The sequence below is a fragment of the Mustelus asterias genome, chromosome 1, assembly GCF_964213995.1.
Source record: "Mustelus asterias chromosome 1, sMusAst1.hap1.1, whole genome shotgun sequence".
Taxonomy (NCBI): Eukaryota; Metazoa; Chordata; class Chondrichthyes; order Carcharhiniformes; family Triakidae; genus Mustelus; species Mustelus asterias.
In genome coordinates, this window is record NC_135801.1 from 142,592,267 (window position 1) to 142,612,361 (window position 20,095).

At 45.3% G+C, this 20,095-nt stretch overlaps 1 protein-coding gene across 3 annotated transcripts in view; it reads left to right on the plus strand.

Annotated features, from left to right (window-relative positions):
- The window catches only part of poli (polymerase (DNA directed) iota), a 70,184-nt gene that overhangs the window by 23,344 nt on the left and 26,745 nt on the right, over positions 1-20,095 (plus strand). For 2 of the 3 annotated variants that reach the window (XM_078219573.1, XM_078219595.1), the window contains exons 4-7: positions 9,080-9,235; positions 12,889-13,125; positions 15,246-15,424; positions 18,008-18,099. In XM_078219573.1, coding sequence (XP_078075699.1) covers positions 9,080-9,235; positions 12,889-13,125; positions 15,246-15,424; positions 18,008-18,099 — 664 coding nt within the window. Of the gene's footprint in view, positions 1-2,255; positions 2,330-9,079; positions 9,236-12,888; positions 13,126-15,245; positions 15,425-18,007; positions 18,100-20,095 lie in introns of those variants that run through there. The other variant, XM_078219584.1, reaches the window with a different exon arrangement.

Genomic DNA, 20,095 nt, shown 5'->3' on the forward strand with positions numbered 1-20,095 from the left:
GAAGGAGCAGATCTTCCACTCACCTGATGAAGGAGCAGCGCTCCGAAAGCTAATGGCGTTTGCTGCCAAATAAACCTGTTGGACTTTAACCTGGTGTTGTTAGACTCCTTACTACATTAACACTGCAGTGAACTTACTGTGAAAATCCCCTAATCGTCACACTGTTCAGGCACCTATTTGGATACACTAGGGGAGAATTTAGCATGGCCAATGCAGCTAAGCAGCACATCTTTTGGACTATGGAGGAAACCGGAGTACTCAGAGGAAACCCATACAGACACGGGGAGGCTCTGCACAGACAGTGACCCAAACCGGAAATCGGACCCGGGTTCCTGATGCTTTGAGGCAGAAGTGCTAACGACTGTGCCACCGTACCACATCTTATTTACCTTAAATAAATTCACAGCGCCAGGGATCTGGGTTCGATTCCCAGCTTTGGTCACTGTCTGTGTGGAGTTTGCACATTCTCCCTGTGTCTGCATGGGTTTCTTCCGGGTGCTCTGGTTTCCTCCCACAGTCCAAAGATGTGCAGGTTAGGTGCATTGGCCATGCTAAATTCTCCCTCAATGTACCCGAACAGGCGCCAGAGTGTGGCGACTAGGGGATTTTCACAGTAACTTCATTGCAGTGTTAGCATAAGCCTCTTGTGACGCTAATAAATAAACTTTAAATAGCGTCGTTGAATTTGGTTCTCTTTGTAAATTCTGTATGTTCTGTTCATTACTGTACTATCCAGCTTTACAAATATTGCCTCAAATACCAAGAGCATTCATTAACACTTGGAAAATGTTACCGAGGGTCATGTAGGGTTAAAAACGTGAAGTGGTTGAAATCTTCCTTTGCTTCTGTCAACACAGCTGAACACGGTCAAAAAACGCAGGCGAGAAGAATATTGACAATCTCTGACTAACTAATAACTGTCTATTGTCAGCATTCAGTAAACGTTGCACTGAAAAGAATTGTTTCACCCAACAAGAAGAGAACTGTCGGAGTAAGAAATTTGGCTTTCCATATTGTGTCACAGATAGAAAATCAGTAATTTTGGTTTGTTTGACACACGCAGTGTGGGCAATCAATAAAATATCTCCTACACAAAATAACAAAAATATCAGCTGTCTGATTAACTGTAAGGTTATTTATCTTGGATAAATCTGTTCAAAAAAGCAGCATTGGACAGGCCAGTCGGCCTAACCTCAGTGGCGGAAACACCGCTAGAGACCATTGTGAAGGACATTGCCAAGAGAGGCGTTGAATACAAAAACAAGGAAGTCATGCCAAACATCTACAGATCACTGGTTTGCTTAGGCTGTACAATTCCACACTTTATGATAGAGGGGTAGGTAGAATCACAGAGTCACTACAGTGCAGAAAGTTTAAAGTTTATTTATTAGTGTCACAAGTAGGCTTACATTAACACTACAGTGAAGTTACTGTGAAAATCCCCTAGCTGCCACACTCCGGTGCCTGTTCAGATACACTGAGGGAGAATTTAGCATGGCCTAACCAGCACGTCTTTTGGACTGTGGCAGAAAACCGGAGCACCCGGAGGAAACCCACGCAGACACGGGGAGAATGTGCAGACTCTGCACAGACGGTGACCCCAGCCGGGAATTGAACCTGGTCCCTTGGCACTGTGAGGCAACAGTGCTAACTACTGTGCCACCGACGGAGGCCATTCAGCCCATTGACAACAATCCTACCCAGGCCCTATCCCCGTAGCCCCACATGTTTACCCTGATAGTCCCCCTGACACTAAGGGGCAATTTAGCATGACCAATCAACCTACCCCGCAGATCTTTGGACAGGAGGTTTACCAGGTTGATACCAGGGATGAGGGGTTTCAGTTAAACAGAGAGATTGGAGTAGCTCAGGTTGTTCTCCTTAAAACAGAGAAGGTTCAGGGGAGACCTATTAGAGTTATTCAAAATGATGAGGCGTGTTGATAGAGTAAGCAGGCAGAAATGTTTTTCCCTGGCAAGTGTGTTAGTAACCAGAGGTGATGGATTGACAAAGGACCTAGAGGGGTTTGTGGGTAGATTTCTTTTATATGTCAGAAAGTTGTTAAGATCTGGAACACATAACCAGATTTGACGGTGAAACCAGATTGCATAGCAACTTTCAGAAGGACATGTTGAAGAGGACTGTAAAAGTGCGAATCTTGGGGGCGATTCTCCCATTGCGACCTGCAAATTTTCTGGCGGGTCTGGCCGGGAGAATCATGTGTTGGCCATTTTGCAGGATTCGCGCATGCGTTCCCGACGCATGCGCGTCTCCCAGAGCCGCAGAATAGTCGCAGTCGGGACCGTGCTGGAAACTGACGGGAAGAGAGGTAAGTCATTTGAATCATTTTTTAATGTATTCTAAATGTAGTTTACATGTGATTATCGGGCCCGGCAAGTTCCATGCTGGGCCCTATAGCATCTCCCACCCCGCCAGGAGTACTTCATTCCGACGGGGTTTCGAGTAGCTCCCCGTGTTCAAGGAACTAGCGGGAGACCCCACCGGAGTGAAAGGGGGGGCAATCAGGGCCTCCCAAGGGGTCGAGCGTTGGAGGGGTGGTGCCCCCTGGGCATGGGCTCCCTGGCAGTGCCAGCTTGTGTCCCTGGCACTGCCCAAGGGGCAAAGTGCCCATGCCCTTGGGCACCTTGGCACTGCCCATCAGGCAGTGCCAAGGGGTGGGGCCTATTGTGGATGGGGCCTAGGGGCGATCACTGGGGGTGGGGTGTCCTGCTGCCACTCTGCATGGCGGTCGGTCTGGCTGGAGGGAGGCCAGCGCTTGGGGCAGGCTGGGGAGGGTGGTGGTCTGCCGGGGGGGCGGTGTCTGCCTCCCGGGGGGTGTCTGACCCCAGGGGAATTCAGTGGGGGGAGGAGGGGGTCTGCCGGGGTGAGGGGGTGGGGGGATCACCACTGCTGGGGGGGGGGGGTGGTGAGCCGGACATTTGGGCGCTCTGGGGTCGGTGTGGAGGGGGAGGGGGGGGGAGTCAGGGCTGGGGGTGCTGGAGGGGCAGCACTGAAGGGATCCCGGCTGGCTAGCGATCGAGCTGGCCAGCAAACAGGGAGACTGACAGATCGGGACCACTGCACATGCGCAGAGTTCCAGAACTGTCAGACTCTGGCGCGAATAGGCCCCACCCCTCTGTTTTTAATGAGAATCCCGATTGTGACTTCTGCTTTGCACAGAGTGGGGAGATTCAGGTCTGAAGCTGCACTGAAAAAACAGCCGTGGTCTCGAACAGTTTTCCCACCAATTCAGCACTTTTGGGAGAATCGCCTCCCCCCTCCCCCCACCCTTTATTTCTTTCTGCCTCCTGTTCACCACTCACTGCCTTGACTTCATATTGTTAAATGTCTTGTTTGTAAAGAGTATTGTAAGAGTACAAATTGTGTCTTGAACATTACTGTCTCACCATAATTGAACTATTTATAAATTGACAAATATTTCGATATGAAATGCTTCTGCAGTATGTGTTGGTCTATGTTGCTCTGAATTTGCCTCTTTTGCATTGCAATGTAAAATGCAGAACACTGGTAGAAAATGAGAAGCAGCTACAGATTTTGTCATTGTCAGGATATTTCATAGGCTGCGGAGAGGGGTATAATGCAACCTTTGATGGGAAGGCAGATGGAGCATGGGAAAAGGTGAAGAACAACGTTAGAGGAGCAAAGGCGGCACATGGGAACTTAAAGGAAATGTAAGGAGATCGCTGATGAAAGTTGGAGCAAAGGCGTGGAGGAGTTTGAAAGCCAGAGCAAAAACTTTGATGTCAAAATTCCAGGACACGAGTAGCTATGGAGTTTGGAAAGACTAACAGATGGGATTGATAGTATACTGGTTATGTCACTGGACCAGTAATCCAGGGAACTGCTATAATGCTCTATTGACATGAAATCCCACCAGGAATGCTGGAAAATGTAAATTTGGTTAATAAATGAATATGTTTCATGTAGGTTAATGACAACCATGCATCTACAGTAAAAACCCCATATGGTTCACCTGTATCTTTTAATGAAGGAAATCAATCACCCTTACCCACTCTGGCCAATATGTGATCTCAGACACACAGCAATGTGGCCAAGTCTTTTCTTAAATTTGGCAGGACTTGCAGATAGTGAGGAGCATTGTCAGAAGCTACAGAAGGATATAGATAGGCTGGAAATTTGGGCAAAGAAATGGCAGATGGAGTTCAATCCTGATAAATGCGAAGTGATGCATTTTGGTAGAAATAATGTAGGGAGGAGCTGTATGATAAATGGCAGAACCATAAAGGGTGTAGATACGCAGAGGGACCTGGGTGTGCAAGTCCACAGATCCTTGAAAGTGACGTCACAGGTGGAGAAGGTGGTGAAGAAGGCATATGGCATGCTTGCCTTTATAGGACGGGGCATAGAGTATAAAAGTTGGGGTCTGATGTTGCAGATGTATAGAACGTTGGTTCGGCCGCATCTGGAATACTGCGTCCAGTTCTGGTCGCCACACTACCAGAAGGACGTGGAGGCTTTGGAGAGAGAGTACAGAGGAGGTTTACCAGGATGTTACCTGGTATGGAGGGGCTTAGTTATGAGGAGAGATTGGGTAAACTGGGGTTGTTCTCCCTGGAAAGACGGAGGATGAGGGGAGACTTAATAGAGGTGTATAAAATTATGAAAGGCATAGATAGGGTGAACGGTGGGAAGCTTTTCCCCAGGTCGGTGGTGACGTTCACGAGGGGTCACAGGTTCAAGGTGAAGGGGGGGAGGTTTAACACAGATATCAGACGGACATATTTTACACAGAGGGTGGTGGGGGCCTGGAATGCGCTGCCAGGCAAGGTGGTGGAGGCGGACACACTGGGAACGTTTAAGACTTATCTAGACAGCCATATGAACGGAGTGGGAATGGAGGGATACAAAAGAATGGTCTAGTTTGGACCAGGGAGCGGCGCGGGCTTGGAGGGCCGAAGGGCCTGTTCCTGTGCTGTATTGTTCTTTGTTCTAAATTTACTCGTTTGTGGGATGTGGGCATTGCAGGCTGGGCCAACATTTTGTTGCCCATCACTAATTTCCTTTGAGAAGGTGATGATGAGCCTCCTTCTTGAATGATGCAGTCCATGTTGTGTAGGCACACCCACTGTGCTGTTAGGGATGGAGTTCCAGAATTTTTACCCAGCAACAGTGAAGGAACGGCGATGTATTTGCAAGTCAGGATGGTGTCCGCTGTGGAGGGGAACTTGCAGGTGGTTGTGGTGTCCCTATGCTCCCGCTGCCTTTGTTCTTGCAGGTAGTAGAAGTTCTGAGTTTGGAATGCAAAGGATGCTTGGTGAGTTGCTGCAATGAGTCTTGTAGCTGGTACACAATGCTGCCACTGCAGGGAGTGAATGGTTATGTTTGTGGAAGGGGTGCCAATCAATTAGGTCGCTTTGTCCTGGATGGTGTTGAGCTTCTTGAGTGTCGTTGGATCTGCACTCATCCAGGCAAGTGGAGACTTGTGCCTTGTAGATAATGAAGAGGCTTGGAGAGTCAGGAGGGAATTACTCATCTCAGAATTCCAGGTACTCCGGGTTCCTCCCACAGTCTGAAAGATGTGCTGATTAGGTGCATTGACCCGAACAGGCAGAGTGTGGTGACTAGGAGAATTTCAGAGTAACTTAATTGCAGTGTTAATGTAAGCCTTACTTGTGACTAATAAATAAACTTTAATTTTCCTGCTGTAGCCACAGTATTTATATGGCTGATCCAGTTTAGTTACAGTTTTTGTTGGGTAGTGAGAGAGGTAGCTGTGGGTTTGAAGAAAGCAGCTTGATGCATTTTAAGCAGAATCTCTAGGTTTGCTAATGTTACAAAGGTATGAGCATAGAGTGAATAAAAAAAAACAGATGTTGATCACAAGTGTTGGCAATTGCAATATACAATTTTATTTAAGGGCAGGTATAAGGATTACAAAGTGCAGGGCTCACTATTAAATAATGTGCTGCAGAAACATGCTTTTGGTATGATGGTTGACCCAGCCTTATTTGGTTACAAAAATTAGTGTGTGAGCTATTGAAAATCACAGGGTCATTGTGGAGGAAATTGGGATCTGGCTGTGAGGAATTTCACATCTGCAGAAAGATGTTTAATGAGGTATTATCCTTGAATTAATTCACGGGGTTGCATATTGACATTCAATGCAATGTATAATTTTTACTGAAGACCGCAACATTATGATACAGCAATATACTTTAATATACTGGGCGGAATTGTACGGTCTCGCTCGACCCAAGACCAGAAAATCCCGCCCAAGGTTAACGAACATTTCCATTGTCCACTCATTGCTCCGATTCCGTGGCGCTCAGGGCGGTAGAATTCCAGTGACTATTTCTCCCTGTACTTTAGCACTACTGGGATACACTGCACGTGAGAGGGACTATTTATTTTAATAGGTTGTTAATAAAAGGACCATGTATCAGACCATATTATCTAGATATAGAGTGTAGAAACATAGAAGCTAGAAGCAGATGTAGGCCATTCGGCCCTTCGAGCCTGCTCCGCCATTAATTTTGATCATGGCTGATCATCAAATTCAATATCTTGATCCCCCCTTCCCCCCATATCCCTTGATCCCTTTACTCCTTTAGTCAGTATGGTATATCAAATCCAGGGTGGCACGGTGGTTACCAATGCTACCTCACAGCGCCAGGAACCCGGGTTCGATTCCAGCCTTGGTCACTGTCTCTGTGGAGTTTGCACATTCTCCCCATGTCTGCGTGGGTTTGCTCCGAGAGTCATAGAGGTTTACAGCATGGAAACAGGCCCTTCGGCCCAACTTGTCCATGCCGCCCTTTCTTTTAACCACTAAGCTAGTCCCAATTGCCCGCATTTGACCCATATCCCTCTATAGCCATCTTACTCATGTAGCTTTCTAAATGCTTTTTCAAAGACAAAATTGTACCCACCCCTACTACTACAGCTTGTTCCAGAAACCCACCACCCTCTGTGTGAAAAAATTGCCCCTCTGGACCCTTTTGTATTTCTCCCCTCTCACCATAAACCTATGCCCTCTAGTTTTAGACTCCCTACCTTTGGGAAAAGATATTGACTATCCAGCTGATCTAAGCCCCTCATTATTTTATAGATCTCTATAAGATCACCTCTAGGCTCAGGTTTCCTCCCACAGTCCGAAAGACATGCTGGTTAGGTCGATTGGCCATGCTAAATTCTCCCTCAGCGTACCTGAACAGGCACCGGAGTGTGGCGACTAGGAGATTTTCACAGTAACTTCATTGCAGTGTTTATGCAAGTCTACTTGTGACACTAATAAATAAACTTCAAAACTTAAAAAACCAAGCAGGCATTGTGTATATTCATGCATAAATCATAGACTTTCTTCCAGCTTATTGTGCCACAGCAAACTTTTACCTGCTGGAACGTTACTGCAAAGTTTGTTGCTAATTGTATTCAGCTTACTTCTGGAGAGTGCCTGTAGTTGAAAATATTAGTCACCATAATGATGACCTATGAATTGTTCGCACTCTAGACTCCAGTGTCCCTGCCTACAACTTATCCGGTGCAATTCTGCGGCTGGACTTGGGGATCATAGGAGTGATCCGAGTAGGTGGAAATATAGCATGAATCATGTTCCGGCCAGGCCACAGAGATGAACAGGAAGAGTGAGCACAGCCCTACACTGTCATTTTCTCCAGCTGCAGGGGGTTCCTTCAGAAAATGGTGGAGCATGAGGGAAGTGCTGGAAATGAAGGAAATTGTTACAGGATTGTCACATCATAACAAATCACTTGCCCTAGGTATGGTGGCAATTGCTAATACAAATGGAACATTAAGGTGTGTAAATGGATCTGTAAGAATCTAAGTCCCAGTTCTGGTAAGTGGAATTAATGGGGTAATTCTTTTCATTACTGAGACAACTGGGTGAAAGGTCAAGCGCAGAATGCTACCAGGGATGAAAATCAATAACAGAAAACTAGATAAATCAAGAATTAGTGATTAATGGCAATGTGTTCGACACTGTGTTGCAAGAGAAAAGAAAAACTGAAGAAGTTAAGGAATTTGTTTTGAGATCCCAGATGTTTGAGTTAGCATCAAATTGAAGAAAATAATAGATTTATGGTCATGAATCAGGAGTGGAGAACTAATGATATAGGATTACAAGTTAATAAATCTCCAAGTAAATGTAACCGACAAGAAATGCGGTTAATTAATAATGGCTACCTAACTTTGTGGACGCAGACATACTCATAGGAGGAAAGGTAAGAGGAAGATTAAAGAATAGTCTGAATAAGGGTGTGACTAAATGAGCTGATCCCTGAAGGTGCAGCAGTTGCAAGTTTACAATTGGCCAACTGTGCCAATACCAATTAGTATTCCTGACTGATCACTACCCCGGGGCCCCCAATGTGCAAATATGAGCACCAGGCAAGAATCAAATTGGACATAGCTGAGTTTCCCTCCGCCATTAAATAACCAGCTCAGATTCACTGAGGGTTATGTTGAAGGAAGTTCATGGTGGCAAGGTCCCCTTTGATAGTGTAATGACTCAGGAGACCCAATTGGAAAGGAATATAATTTATTTACAGAATGCAAAATAAAACCACACCAATCCCTGCTTGGGACTACCATTTAGCAGGCCCAGTCTTGGGCCTGCCATGTAAAAGGTAATGAGTTCCAGCTGAGCAGAGCACTGCCATTTACCAGGGGACCTGTTAGCCGACGGGTCCCACAGGGAGATCAATCAGTGATTTTCCCATGGACCTTATGGGGAGTTATCACAGGTAGCTAGTGATTTTGCAGCAGTACCTCAACAGCAGTCAACCCCTGCAGGAGAAGAAGGGAAATGACTGAAAAATGTGGATGGACTGAAAAACTGTCAATAATGATCAGTTTCTGTTTTCTCAGTTAGAAATTCAACATGTGAAAGTTAAAAGACACACAAGCTTTCTACATGCCTGCTGAGGGGTTTTGCAGCTTTCTCTGAGCTAGATAATGTCACAAAGCCTGAAAGGCACTCCTGCGAATGTAGATAAATGTCATGGTACATTATGTGCATTGCGTATCTCACAATAATTACGAAGTAATTATCTCTGTTTGGTCCTGTTTTTGTTTGCAGAATTGCTGGAGGAGTTCACTCCATTAGTGGAAAGACTGGGATCTGATGAGAATTTTGTCGACGTCACTAAACTGGTGGAGAAGAGACTGCAACAGATAGGAAGTGGTGGTGACCCAGCAAACTTGCTTGTATCGGGACATGTATATGGTAACCAAGGTAGGCACATATTTTGTTCCTTAGCCATTGGTGGCTGCACTTTTAGCTGCCTAGAGCCTAAGCACTGAGATTTCCTCTCTCTAGCTCTCTGCCTTTCTATCTCTCTCTCTCTCCCCCTTTAAGACATTCCTTAAAATCAGTCTCATCTGACCAAGCCTTTGGTCCTCTGAAGTAATATCTCCTGTATAACTGTGTCAAATCGTGTCTGGTAGCATTCTGGTGATGCATAAAAGCAAAATACTGCAGATGCTGGAATCTGAAACAAAAACAGAAAATGCTAGAAAATCTCAGCATATATGATAGCATCTGTGGAGAGAGAATAGAGCCAACGTTTCGAGTCTGGATGACCCTTCATCAGAGCTAAGCCCAAAGAAAATCAGAAGAGATTCATGCAGTGCAACTTGATACATGTTAGTATGTGAAAGGTGCTATATAAATACAAAATATTGCTGCAGACAATCTAGGGACTGGCTATTTTAGTTTGTAATATATGTTAACATAATTTTTGCACACTATTTTCTGCAGCTGCTGCACTGAAGTACAATGGAAAAGTAAACCAGACAGCACATTGAGGTTTATGTGTGTGTGTATGTCTCACTTTATCCCACACTGTTTTAGTTTATTATTCCTTCATACACTAATTTATGCCTGAAGGCTACAGATCCACAGACATTAGCCACCCTCTGCCAAGTCATTCAAGGGTCCATTCTTCAGATAGGAGTGTTTTCAGACTGTACCGCATGGTGCAGGTGGCAGGGGTGGGGTGGGGACTGTTGGACTGGGGTGCAGAGCCGGAAGAGTTGTAGGGTGGTGCGGGGAGGTACATCATTGCCAAATTAGAATCTTCTCCTCACATCATGGTGGCCACAGGTCTCTACCTTTCAGCAAGCATTACAATAATAATTGAAGACAGGACTTCTGTGTGATTTTATTTAAAAAAACTATATACTCAACTCACGCAAATGCAAGAGACCTGAGGCCAATTGTAGCACATTCCGTCATGCTGATTATTAAGCTGACTCAGACGGAATAGATCTTCTTGATCTGTTGGACTCAATACCACAGGAGATCACAACACCTGGGAATCTGCATATTCACTGCATCCCAAACACACTGACATTAAACGGGCTTAATAATATTTCCTCAATATGTCAATCCCAGAATGTACTCATTCTTATTTTCATTGAGTCAATCTATTTAAAAGGCTCTGTCTGTCCTGTCAATCCTGCACCACATGTTAGTGACTGTATTATATTTGGTATAAAATTATTGGAAGCAAATACAACTTAGTCAAAGTAAATCTCTTGGTAACTATTTCAAAAGTACAGAAAGGACTATCAAAGAACTTTGGAGTCACGGTGCTTTGTGGTGCCTCATTTAATCAGACAATTAAAGGCTGGGTTCTTATCTCCAATGCATTTAAATGAATGTATCCACTGTTTGCATAATATTAATTAGACTTTGTACCCTCAATAGGAAAGTGTTGAAGAATAAAATATGTATTAGATGATATAATGTTCCTCTCTGTGTAAAACGTATGTTATCTGACTTTGGGTGACCAGTGCAACAGATGAATGGCAGATGGAGTTTAATTTAGACAAATGCGAGGGGATGCATTTTGGTAGATTGAACCAGGGTAGGACTTACTCAGTTAATGGTAGGGCATTGGAGAGAGTTACAGAACAAAGCGATCTAGGGGTACATGTTCATAGCTCCTTGAAAGTGGAGTCACAGGTAGACAGAGTGGTGAAGAAGACATTCGAGATGCTTGGTTTCATCGGTCAGAACATTGAATACAGGAATTGGGACATCTTGTTGAAGTTGTACAAGACATTGATAAGGCCACACTTGGAATACTGTGTGCAGTTCTGGTCACCCTATTATAGAAAGGATATTATTAAACTGGAGCGAGCGCAGAAAAGATTTACTAGGATGCTACCGGGACTTGATGGTTTGGGTTATAAGGAGAGGCTGGATAGACTGGGACTTTTTTCTCTGGAGCGTAGGAGGCTGAGGGGTGATCTTGTAGAGGTCTATAAAATAATGAGGGGCACAGATCAGCTAGATAGTCAATATTTTTTCCTAAAAGTAGGGGAGTCTAAAACTAGAGGGCATAGATTTAAGGCGAGAGGGGAGAGATGCAAAAGTGTCCAGAGGGGCAATTTTTTCACACAGAGGGTAGTGAGTGTCTGGAACAAGCTGCCAGAGGTAGTAGTGGAGGCGGGTACAATGTTGTCTTTTAATAAGCATTTAGATAGTTACATGGGTAAGATGGGTACAGAGGGATATGGGCCAAATGCAGGCAATTGGGATTTGCTTAGGGGTTTAAAAAACGGGTGGCGTGGACAAGTTGGGCCGAAGGGCCTGTTTCCATGCTGTAAACCTCTTATGACTCTAGTTTGTGCACTGGTAAAGGCGGCACAGTGGCACAGTGGTTAGCACTGTTGCCTCACAGCTTCAGGGACCCGGGTTCAATTCCCGGCTTGGGCCACTGTCTGTGTAGAGTTTGCACATTCTCCCCATGTCTGTGTGGGTTTCCTCTGGGTGCTCCTGTTTCCTCCCATAGTCTGAAAGACATGCTGGTTAGGTGCATTGGCCATGCTAAATTCTCCCTCAGTGTACCCGAACAGGTGCCGGAGTGTGACGACTAGGGGATTTTCACAGTAACTTCATTGCAATCTTAAAGTAATGTACTTGTGACTAATAAATAACTTTAAAATTAAATACTTGTTTTTGCCTTCAGATGTAGCACAGTCCAGTTTTAGTTTGCACTGCTTTAAAACTTCCCAGAATCCCAAGTGCTAAACATACTCAATTTCCATGCTGAACCTTATTTGCATAATGTTTACTGAATTCAGATTGATGCGCTATCAATAAGGCGAAAGACTACCGATATGCCAATATAAGTGTAGGCTTTTATTCACAACAGAATCAGGAGCAGATCCCAACAATTAACCGACCTGGACTGAACAAGGGGGAGGAGACAGCCACCTTTATACTAGGTGCTGAGGGGAGGAACCAAACTGGAAGGGGATGTGTCCAGGTATGACAAACACACACAACGGTGGTCCATATAGGACAAAGGCACAACTGAGGTCCACCACACAGATGCAGCAAACTGGCCTGAGGGATGGCATTGCTGGCTGGAGGTGAAACCTGCAGGTGATAATTGAGGGCAGTCGAACTGGAGTAAAAGAGAAAAGAAAGCAAGATTTGCATTTGCATCTCACAACCTCAAGCCATCCTAAAGTGCTTTCCATTGAATATTGGGAAATCTGCAGCGGGGCTGCTTCCGTCAGTGGGACCGGATGATCCCACTGGCGTGAACGGCTGAAAAGTTCCTACCCGCGTCTGTGTTACAATCAAAGCTCCTTCCCTAACAGCACTGTGGGTGTACCTACACCACAGGGACTGCAGTGGTTCAAGAAGGGCGTTCTTGGGGCAATAAATGCTGCCTGAGCCAGCTGTGCCCACATCCTGCAAATGAATCAAATCAAACTCACATGCAATGAGCAGCTTTGCAATTATTTCATAAGATTTCAGAGTGTTCTGTCACATGGAATGTGTATAATACAATTTTCTACATGTTACGTAGCTATGTAAGGGGAAAGAAAAGACTATAGTGCTCTGCTCATCAAGTTATTTTTGTACAGCATTGAACATCGCCGATGCAAAGCACGTTTGGTTGGCTCTTGGCTCCCAGGTTGCAGTAGAAATGCGAACAGCAATATACAACAGGGTAGGCCTCACTGGTGCTGCAGGAATTGCACCAAATAAATTGCTGGCCAAGCTGGTGTCAGGAATGTTCAAACCCAACCAACAAACAACATTGCTTCCAGAAAGCATTCAAGACTGCATGGGGAGCCTCGTGCATCCTGTACAAGTGCCTGGTAAGAGTTCCTGACTATACTGTTTACTCATTCTCTCCACATGTTTCACACAGGCAGGGACCCACTTCACAAATGCACTTGTTATAGTTTAATTTTAAATTGTTATACAGAAGGAGACTCAATGTGCATTTTGACTGTCAACTCTTACTCTTTTATATCAGCACCTTTTGATATTCCTGCTAATTGGTACACTCTAGTAAGAATTGCCTTTGAAACTAAAATTGAAACTAAAAGCCTGGTGTAACACGCAACTATACAGAACAGAATGTCAAACAGGTGAATATCCATTTACCGAATAAGGAACAAAAGACATTCTGACAGCTCGTAACTGTTTTATCATGATATCATGGTTCAGTACAAATGCTGGTTTTCATTCCATCCCTCTGGATTCTTTCCCTGCCCAGAAGCAACTCTCCTATTGGGGAACAACCCAGCTCTTTAGTACAAGTTTCAGTGAGTATCACCTGCTCTCAATTCACTCTGAAGCTAGTCCTGGTTTACTTATTTTTTAATTCATTCGTGGGACATGGGTATCCCTGGCTGGCCAACATTTATTGCCCATCCCGAGTTGTCTTTGAGAAGGTGGTGAGCTGCCTTCTTGAATGGCTTGCTAGGCCATTTCAGAAGGCAGTTGAGTGTCAACCACATTGCTGTGGCTCTGGAGTCACATGTAGACCAGACCAGGTAAGGATGGCAGATTTCCTTTCCTAAAGGGCATCAGTGAACCATTGGGTTTTTCTGACAATCGACAATAGTTTCATGGTCATCAGTAGCGGGAGCTTCTGGCCCTGCTGATGGCTCACCCCCGCCACAGGTTTCCTGGTGGTGTGGGTGGACTCAATGGGAAATCCCATTGACAGCGGCGGGACCAGAAGGTCCCACTGCTGCTCAATGACACGTTGCCTCCCGCCACAAGAAACACACCGCAGGGAGGGCAGAGAATCCTGCCCATGGTCACAGAGCACATTTGATTCTCCCAGTGTGCTGAACTGAATGAGCACACAGCAATGTTCAGGGTAGTACAGTGTTCAGTGTCTATGCTAGGGAGGATACATTTTGAATTTCATTTTTTTATTCACTCACAGGATGTTGGCATCACTGGCATGGTCAGAATTTCTTGATCATCACTGAGGGGCATGAGGGGGAAGTTAAGATCAACCACAATTGTGTGGGGCTTAGAGTCACATATAGGCCATACTACTAGAGCAGATTTTCTTTGTTAAATGAGAGGCCAGGTTCCAAAGGACTGGGTTTTTATCAAAATTCAGTAGTTGCACGGTCACCATACTGATGGTAGCTTTCTTAATTCAAGATTTATTTATTCATTAAATTTCAATTTCCCAGTTGCTGTGGTGGGATTTGAGCTCTATGCCTCTGAATTACTAGTCAAGTGAGATAAGCGCTGTGCTACTGTTTCTTATACGTAGCCGAACCCAAGTACAGTGGAGCCCCGATTTAGCGCGAATTCACGTATAACGTGATGGTGTCATTGACCCTTTTTTCCCCGCTAATAATTGGCACATTTAGCGCGACCCCGCTTTTATGGACCCCAACCATCGTGTTATAACGGGGCTCCACTGTACATTAAATTATGATAGCTCACCTTGGAGGAACAACAGTGTCAATTACTCCAGACTTCCATCAACATTTTTTATAAAATGTAGGTAGACAGTGAGACAGATTGGTTTTGTGTTACTTGGTTTGAGTTATTTGCCTCCTTCCCTCCCTTGATGGAAACATGTGGGGCGGGATTCTCCGGATGCTCAGGCCAGCAGGATTCTCCCAACCTGTTTCAGTGAATAGAGTTTTGGCTGAGCGCTGAATCCTCTGTTCTTCCTGGCAGCGGCAGCGGGGCATGAACGGCCGGAGAATTCCAGCCCTGTTCTTATCGTGCAGTGTGTCACCAGTGTGATGATCGGTCCAGAACTGGAATCATCTGACTAAAATAATCATTTTAATAAATGAGTTGATGTGTAGTTGCCTGCAGGGCACGGTCGGCTTAGCTTTAATCATGCCAAGGCTAACACATATGCAACCTCTGAGTTGTATAGGTACTGATGCTCTCTGCTGTTGAACTTCCTTTGTAATTTGATCAGTTTTATTTTAATATGATGTTTCAGGCATTGGTCCAAAAACTGCCAGGCGTCTTGAGTTTCTCGGAATTAATACTATTCGTGGTCTGCAGACATTCCCTTTGGATCTGCTGGAGAAGAACGTGGGAGTATCTGTAGCTCAACGAATACACACGCTTAGCTTTGGGGAGGATGATTCCCCTGTGATTCCTAGAAGACCACCTCAGGTAATTTCATTAGCATAAAATTACAACATATGAAAATTCCTGGAGGAGAATTTTGGGCACAAATCACCAAAGCATTGCACAAGACAATCTCTCTGCATTTAGTCGGTGCCAAATGCATGGAGGCAGACATATTGGTCCTCACTGTTTTTAGGTTTCCTAACTTCTGCTTGAAAGGAGTTTAAAGATGAAAAGAAAGTACTGTGCAATTTTTAAGGAACTATCTACGATACTTGTGAACGATTAGGTGGAACATGTGCAGTTTATTCTCAGCTAGTTTGTCCAGTTCTACCAAAGTGTAACCAGCATCCTTAAGAGGACGGCTGGAAACCATGGCAACAAATGGGAGTTTTTTTTTGTGCAGTTTTTACTCACCTGGTGTGGAGCCAGGAGGTACAAGAATGCTCTGCAGCGACTGTGGACCACTGCTGGTCCACAATCATCCCCGTCCACCCATTTAATTGTCTCCTGCCCTTCTTTCTGAACTTAACTGCAGACAAGTTTGGCATCTGAACCAGTACAGAACTGAGAAGTCTTGAATCAACAAGCTTCTCTGAGGTCTCCATCATCCAGTGCAAAGATCCATTCCTGTATGTACTTGGTACCTGACAGCTGGCCCAATTCAATTTCTACCCGCTAGTGTCTTGAGTGGAATGTTAAAGTACCCCACTTAGAGCAGGTTTATAATAAAATGACATCTAATGCTTACATAAATATATATTAATGTAGTTCACTGCTAATATTACTCTTTAGGGAACGTACTGACGGTTGAAGGCCTATAGTGTGTTAGCATTTATTAACAGGGGGTTTGAGTTTAAGAGCCGTGGGGTTATGCTGCAACTGTACAGGACCTTGGTGAGACCACATTTGGAATATTGTGTGCAGTTCTGGTCACCTCACTATAAGAAGGATGTGGAAGCATTGGAGAGAGTGCAGAGGAGATTTACCAGGATGCTGCCTGGTTTGGAGGGTAGGTCTTATGAGGAAAGGTTGAGGGAGCTAGGGTTTTTCTCTTTAGAGCAGAGGAGGATAAGAGGCGACTTAATAGAGGTTTAGAAGATAATAAGGGGGATAGATAGAGTGGATGTTCAGAGACTATTTCCTCGGGTGAATGTAGCTGTTACTAGGGGGCATAACTATAAGGTTCATGGTGGGAGATATAGGAGGGATGTCCGAGGTAGGTTCTTTACTCAGAGAGTGGTTGGGGTGTGGAATGGACTGCCTGCTGTGATTGTGGAGTCGGACACTTTAGGAACTTTCAAGCGGTTATTGGATAGGCACATGGAGCACACCAGGATGATAGGGAGTGGGATAGCTTGATCTTGGTTTCGGACAAAGCTCGGCACAACATCGAGGGCTGAAGGGCCTGTACTGTGCTGTACTGTTCTATGTTCTATGTTATAATTGCAAAGACAACAACTGTTCCACAACAGTAATGTCTCACCAAAAGGAATATAATGGAATGATCATTATTTTTTACATGTACTGTTGCTTGAAGGAAGACTTGAACAGAACACGCAGAGAAATCCCTCATTTAGTGCAGAAGAAATCTGATTTTAGGGTTGCAGAGGCTTTAATTGCACGCTTTAAAACATTGAAAACATGCACCAGGGAGGTCCACTCATCTCCTGTTACGAACCACCACCACCCAACCCTCCCCCTGACCCCTATGATGTCCAACGTCAATCACATAGTTTTCCAATTGTCTCCATGTGGCATCTCCCGGTGGGGTAAGTCACGGGCGGCACGGTGGCACAGTGGTTAGCACTGATGCCTCACAGTGCCAGGGACCCGGGTTTGATTCCCGGCTTGGGTGACTGTCTGTGTGGAGTTAGCATGTTCTCTCCGTGTCTGCGTGCGTTTCCTCCGTGTGCTCCAGTTTCCTCCCACAGTTCAAAGATGTGCAGGTTAGGTGGATTGCCCATGCCAAATTGCCCCTTACTGTCAGGGTGACTAGCTAGGATAAATGCATGGGGTTATGGGGATAGTGCTCGGGTGGGATTGTGGTCGGTACAGACTCGATGGGCCGAATGGCCTCCTTCTGCACTGTATGGTTCTATGATTCTATGAAGTCACATGGACGTTGGCAGCCCTTCAGTGGCCTTGCCCAAAAGGTCACATAGTTTCATGTGTGAGCATAGGAGGTGAGAGTTAGCAGGCTGTTTAATTGATAGGTGGTTGGGAGGAGGTAGAATCCTATCTTTAATCTCGTTCACTCCTATGCATGTTCCAGCAGGTATGACTGGGACGGCGACCAGGAACAGGAGCCCTGATTGATTTTTTTAAAAGCACTTTGCAGTGCAGGGGCACAGAGACATACAGGTGTCAAAGCAGCAAATGGCACACACACACATAAAGACACATGACGGGGAGGAGCAGTGAGCCCACCATCACTGAGGTCAGCTAACTCAGTGTAAACCAGGGGTCAGACTGGACCTTGCTGATCTGTGTGGGCCTGTGTGATACATTGCATTTACATCCTGATCCGTCGGGAGATTTCATGCTGCCTCCTTTTCCTGAAGACCAATACTCATTGCTTGCACGGATTTTAAATAGTTTGTTATTTGCCTGCATTTCTTTCCTCAGTCCCTCAGTGATGAAGATTCCTTCAGGAGGTGTTCCTCGTTGGCCGAAATTAGAGTGAAAAGTGAAGAGCTGCTGATCAATCTTCTAATCAGGTCGGCCAGCCATTTCCAGATGACCTTCTAAAAATGTTTTTAGATGCTGACATTTGTATCATGACATTATACCATGTTTATACAAAGAGAACAATTTTTTATGCAAAAGGGGCTGTCTGAATATCAGTATGTACTAAAAAGAAAGTGATCTTCAGAGCCCAATCCACGATCGCACTCCAGTGCCAACTGTGCAACGCGGGCGCTGAGGCAAACTGGGGTCAACGCAGCAAATGACACAAAGAGACGAGACTGGGAAGGAGTAGTGAGTCCATCATCGCAGGGCCAGGTGAAGTCAGCCAACTCTGTGTAAACTGGGGGTCAAACTGTAATTGTACGCTAATATCTCTTATTTAGCCCAGGCCACAGGAACGCTGATATTTGGTTCTGTCAGCTTTGCCTCTCCTCAAGTCGATGGTCTTGTGCGGGCCAGATAGAGGTCTTGCCTTACAAATTTGGTGGAGTTTTTTGAGGAAGTGACAAAAACGGTTGATGAAGGAAGGGCCGTGGATGTCGTCTATATGGATTTCAGTAAGGCATTTGACAAAGTCCCACATGGCAGGTTGGTTAAGAAGGTTAAGGCTCATGGGATACAAGGAGAAGTGGCTAGATGGGTGGAGAACTGGCTTGGCCATAGGAGTCATGATGTGGAGATGCCGGCGTTGGACTGGGGTAAGCGCAGTAAGAAGTCTCACAACACCAGGTTAAAGTCCAACAGGTTTATTTGGTAGCAAATACCATAAGCTTTCGGAGCGCTGCCCCTTCGTCAGATGGAGTGAAAATCTGTTCTCCAACAGTGCACAGAGACACAACATCAAGTTACAGAATACTAATTAGAATGCAAATCTCTACAGCCAGCCAGGTCTTAAAGATAAAGTGGGTGGAGGGAACATTAAACACAGGTTAAAGAGATGTGTATTGTCTCCAGACAGAACATAGAACATAGAACATTACAGCGCAGAACAGGCCCTTCGGCCCACGATGTTGCACCGACCAGTTATAAAAAAAAAAAAACTGTGACCCTCCAACCTAAACCAATTTCTTTTCGTCCATGAACCTATCTACGGATCTCTTAAACGCCCCCAAACTAGGCGCATTTACTACTGATGCTGGCAGGGCATTCCAATCCCTCACCACCCTCTGGGTAAAGAACCTACCCCTGACATCGGTTCTATAACTACCCCCCCTCAATTTAAAGCCATGCCCCCTCGTGCTGGATTTCTCCATCAGAGGAAAAAGGCTATCACTATCCACCCTATCTAAACCTCTAATCATCTTATATGTTTCAATAAGATCCCCTCTTAGCCGCCGCCTTTCCAGCGAAAACAATCCCAAATCCCTCAGCCTCTCCTCATAGGATCTCCCCTCCATACCAGGCAACATCCTGGTAAACCTCCTCTGCACCCTCTCCAAAGCCTCCACATCCTTCCTGTAATGTGGGGACCAGAACTGCACACAGTACTCCAAGTGCGGCCGCACCAGAGTTGTGTACAGTTGCAACATAACGCTACGACTCCTAAATTCAATCCCCCTACCAATAAACGCCAAGACACCATATGCCTTCTTAACAACCTTATCTACTTGATTCCCAACTTTCAGGGATCTATGCACACATACACCTAGATCCCTCTGCTCCTCCACACTATTCAAAGTCCTCCCGTTAGCCCTATACTCAACACATCTGTTATTCCTACCAAAGTGAATTACCTCACACTTCTCCGCATTAAACTCCATCCGCCACCTCTCGGCCCAACTTTGCAACCTGTCTAAGTCTTCCTGCAAACTACGACACCCTTCCTCACTGTCTACCACACCACCGACTTTGGTGTCATCAGCAAATTTGCTAATCCACCCAACTATACCCTCATCCAGATCATTAATAAATATTACAAACAGCAGTGGCCCCAAAACAGATCCCTGAGGTACACCACTTGTAACCGCACTCCATGATGAATATTTACTATCAACCACCACCCTCTGTTTCCTATCCGCTAGCCAA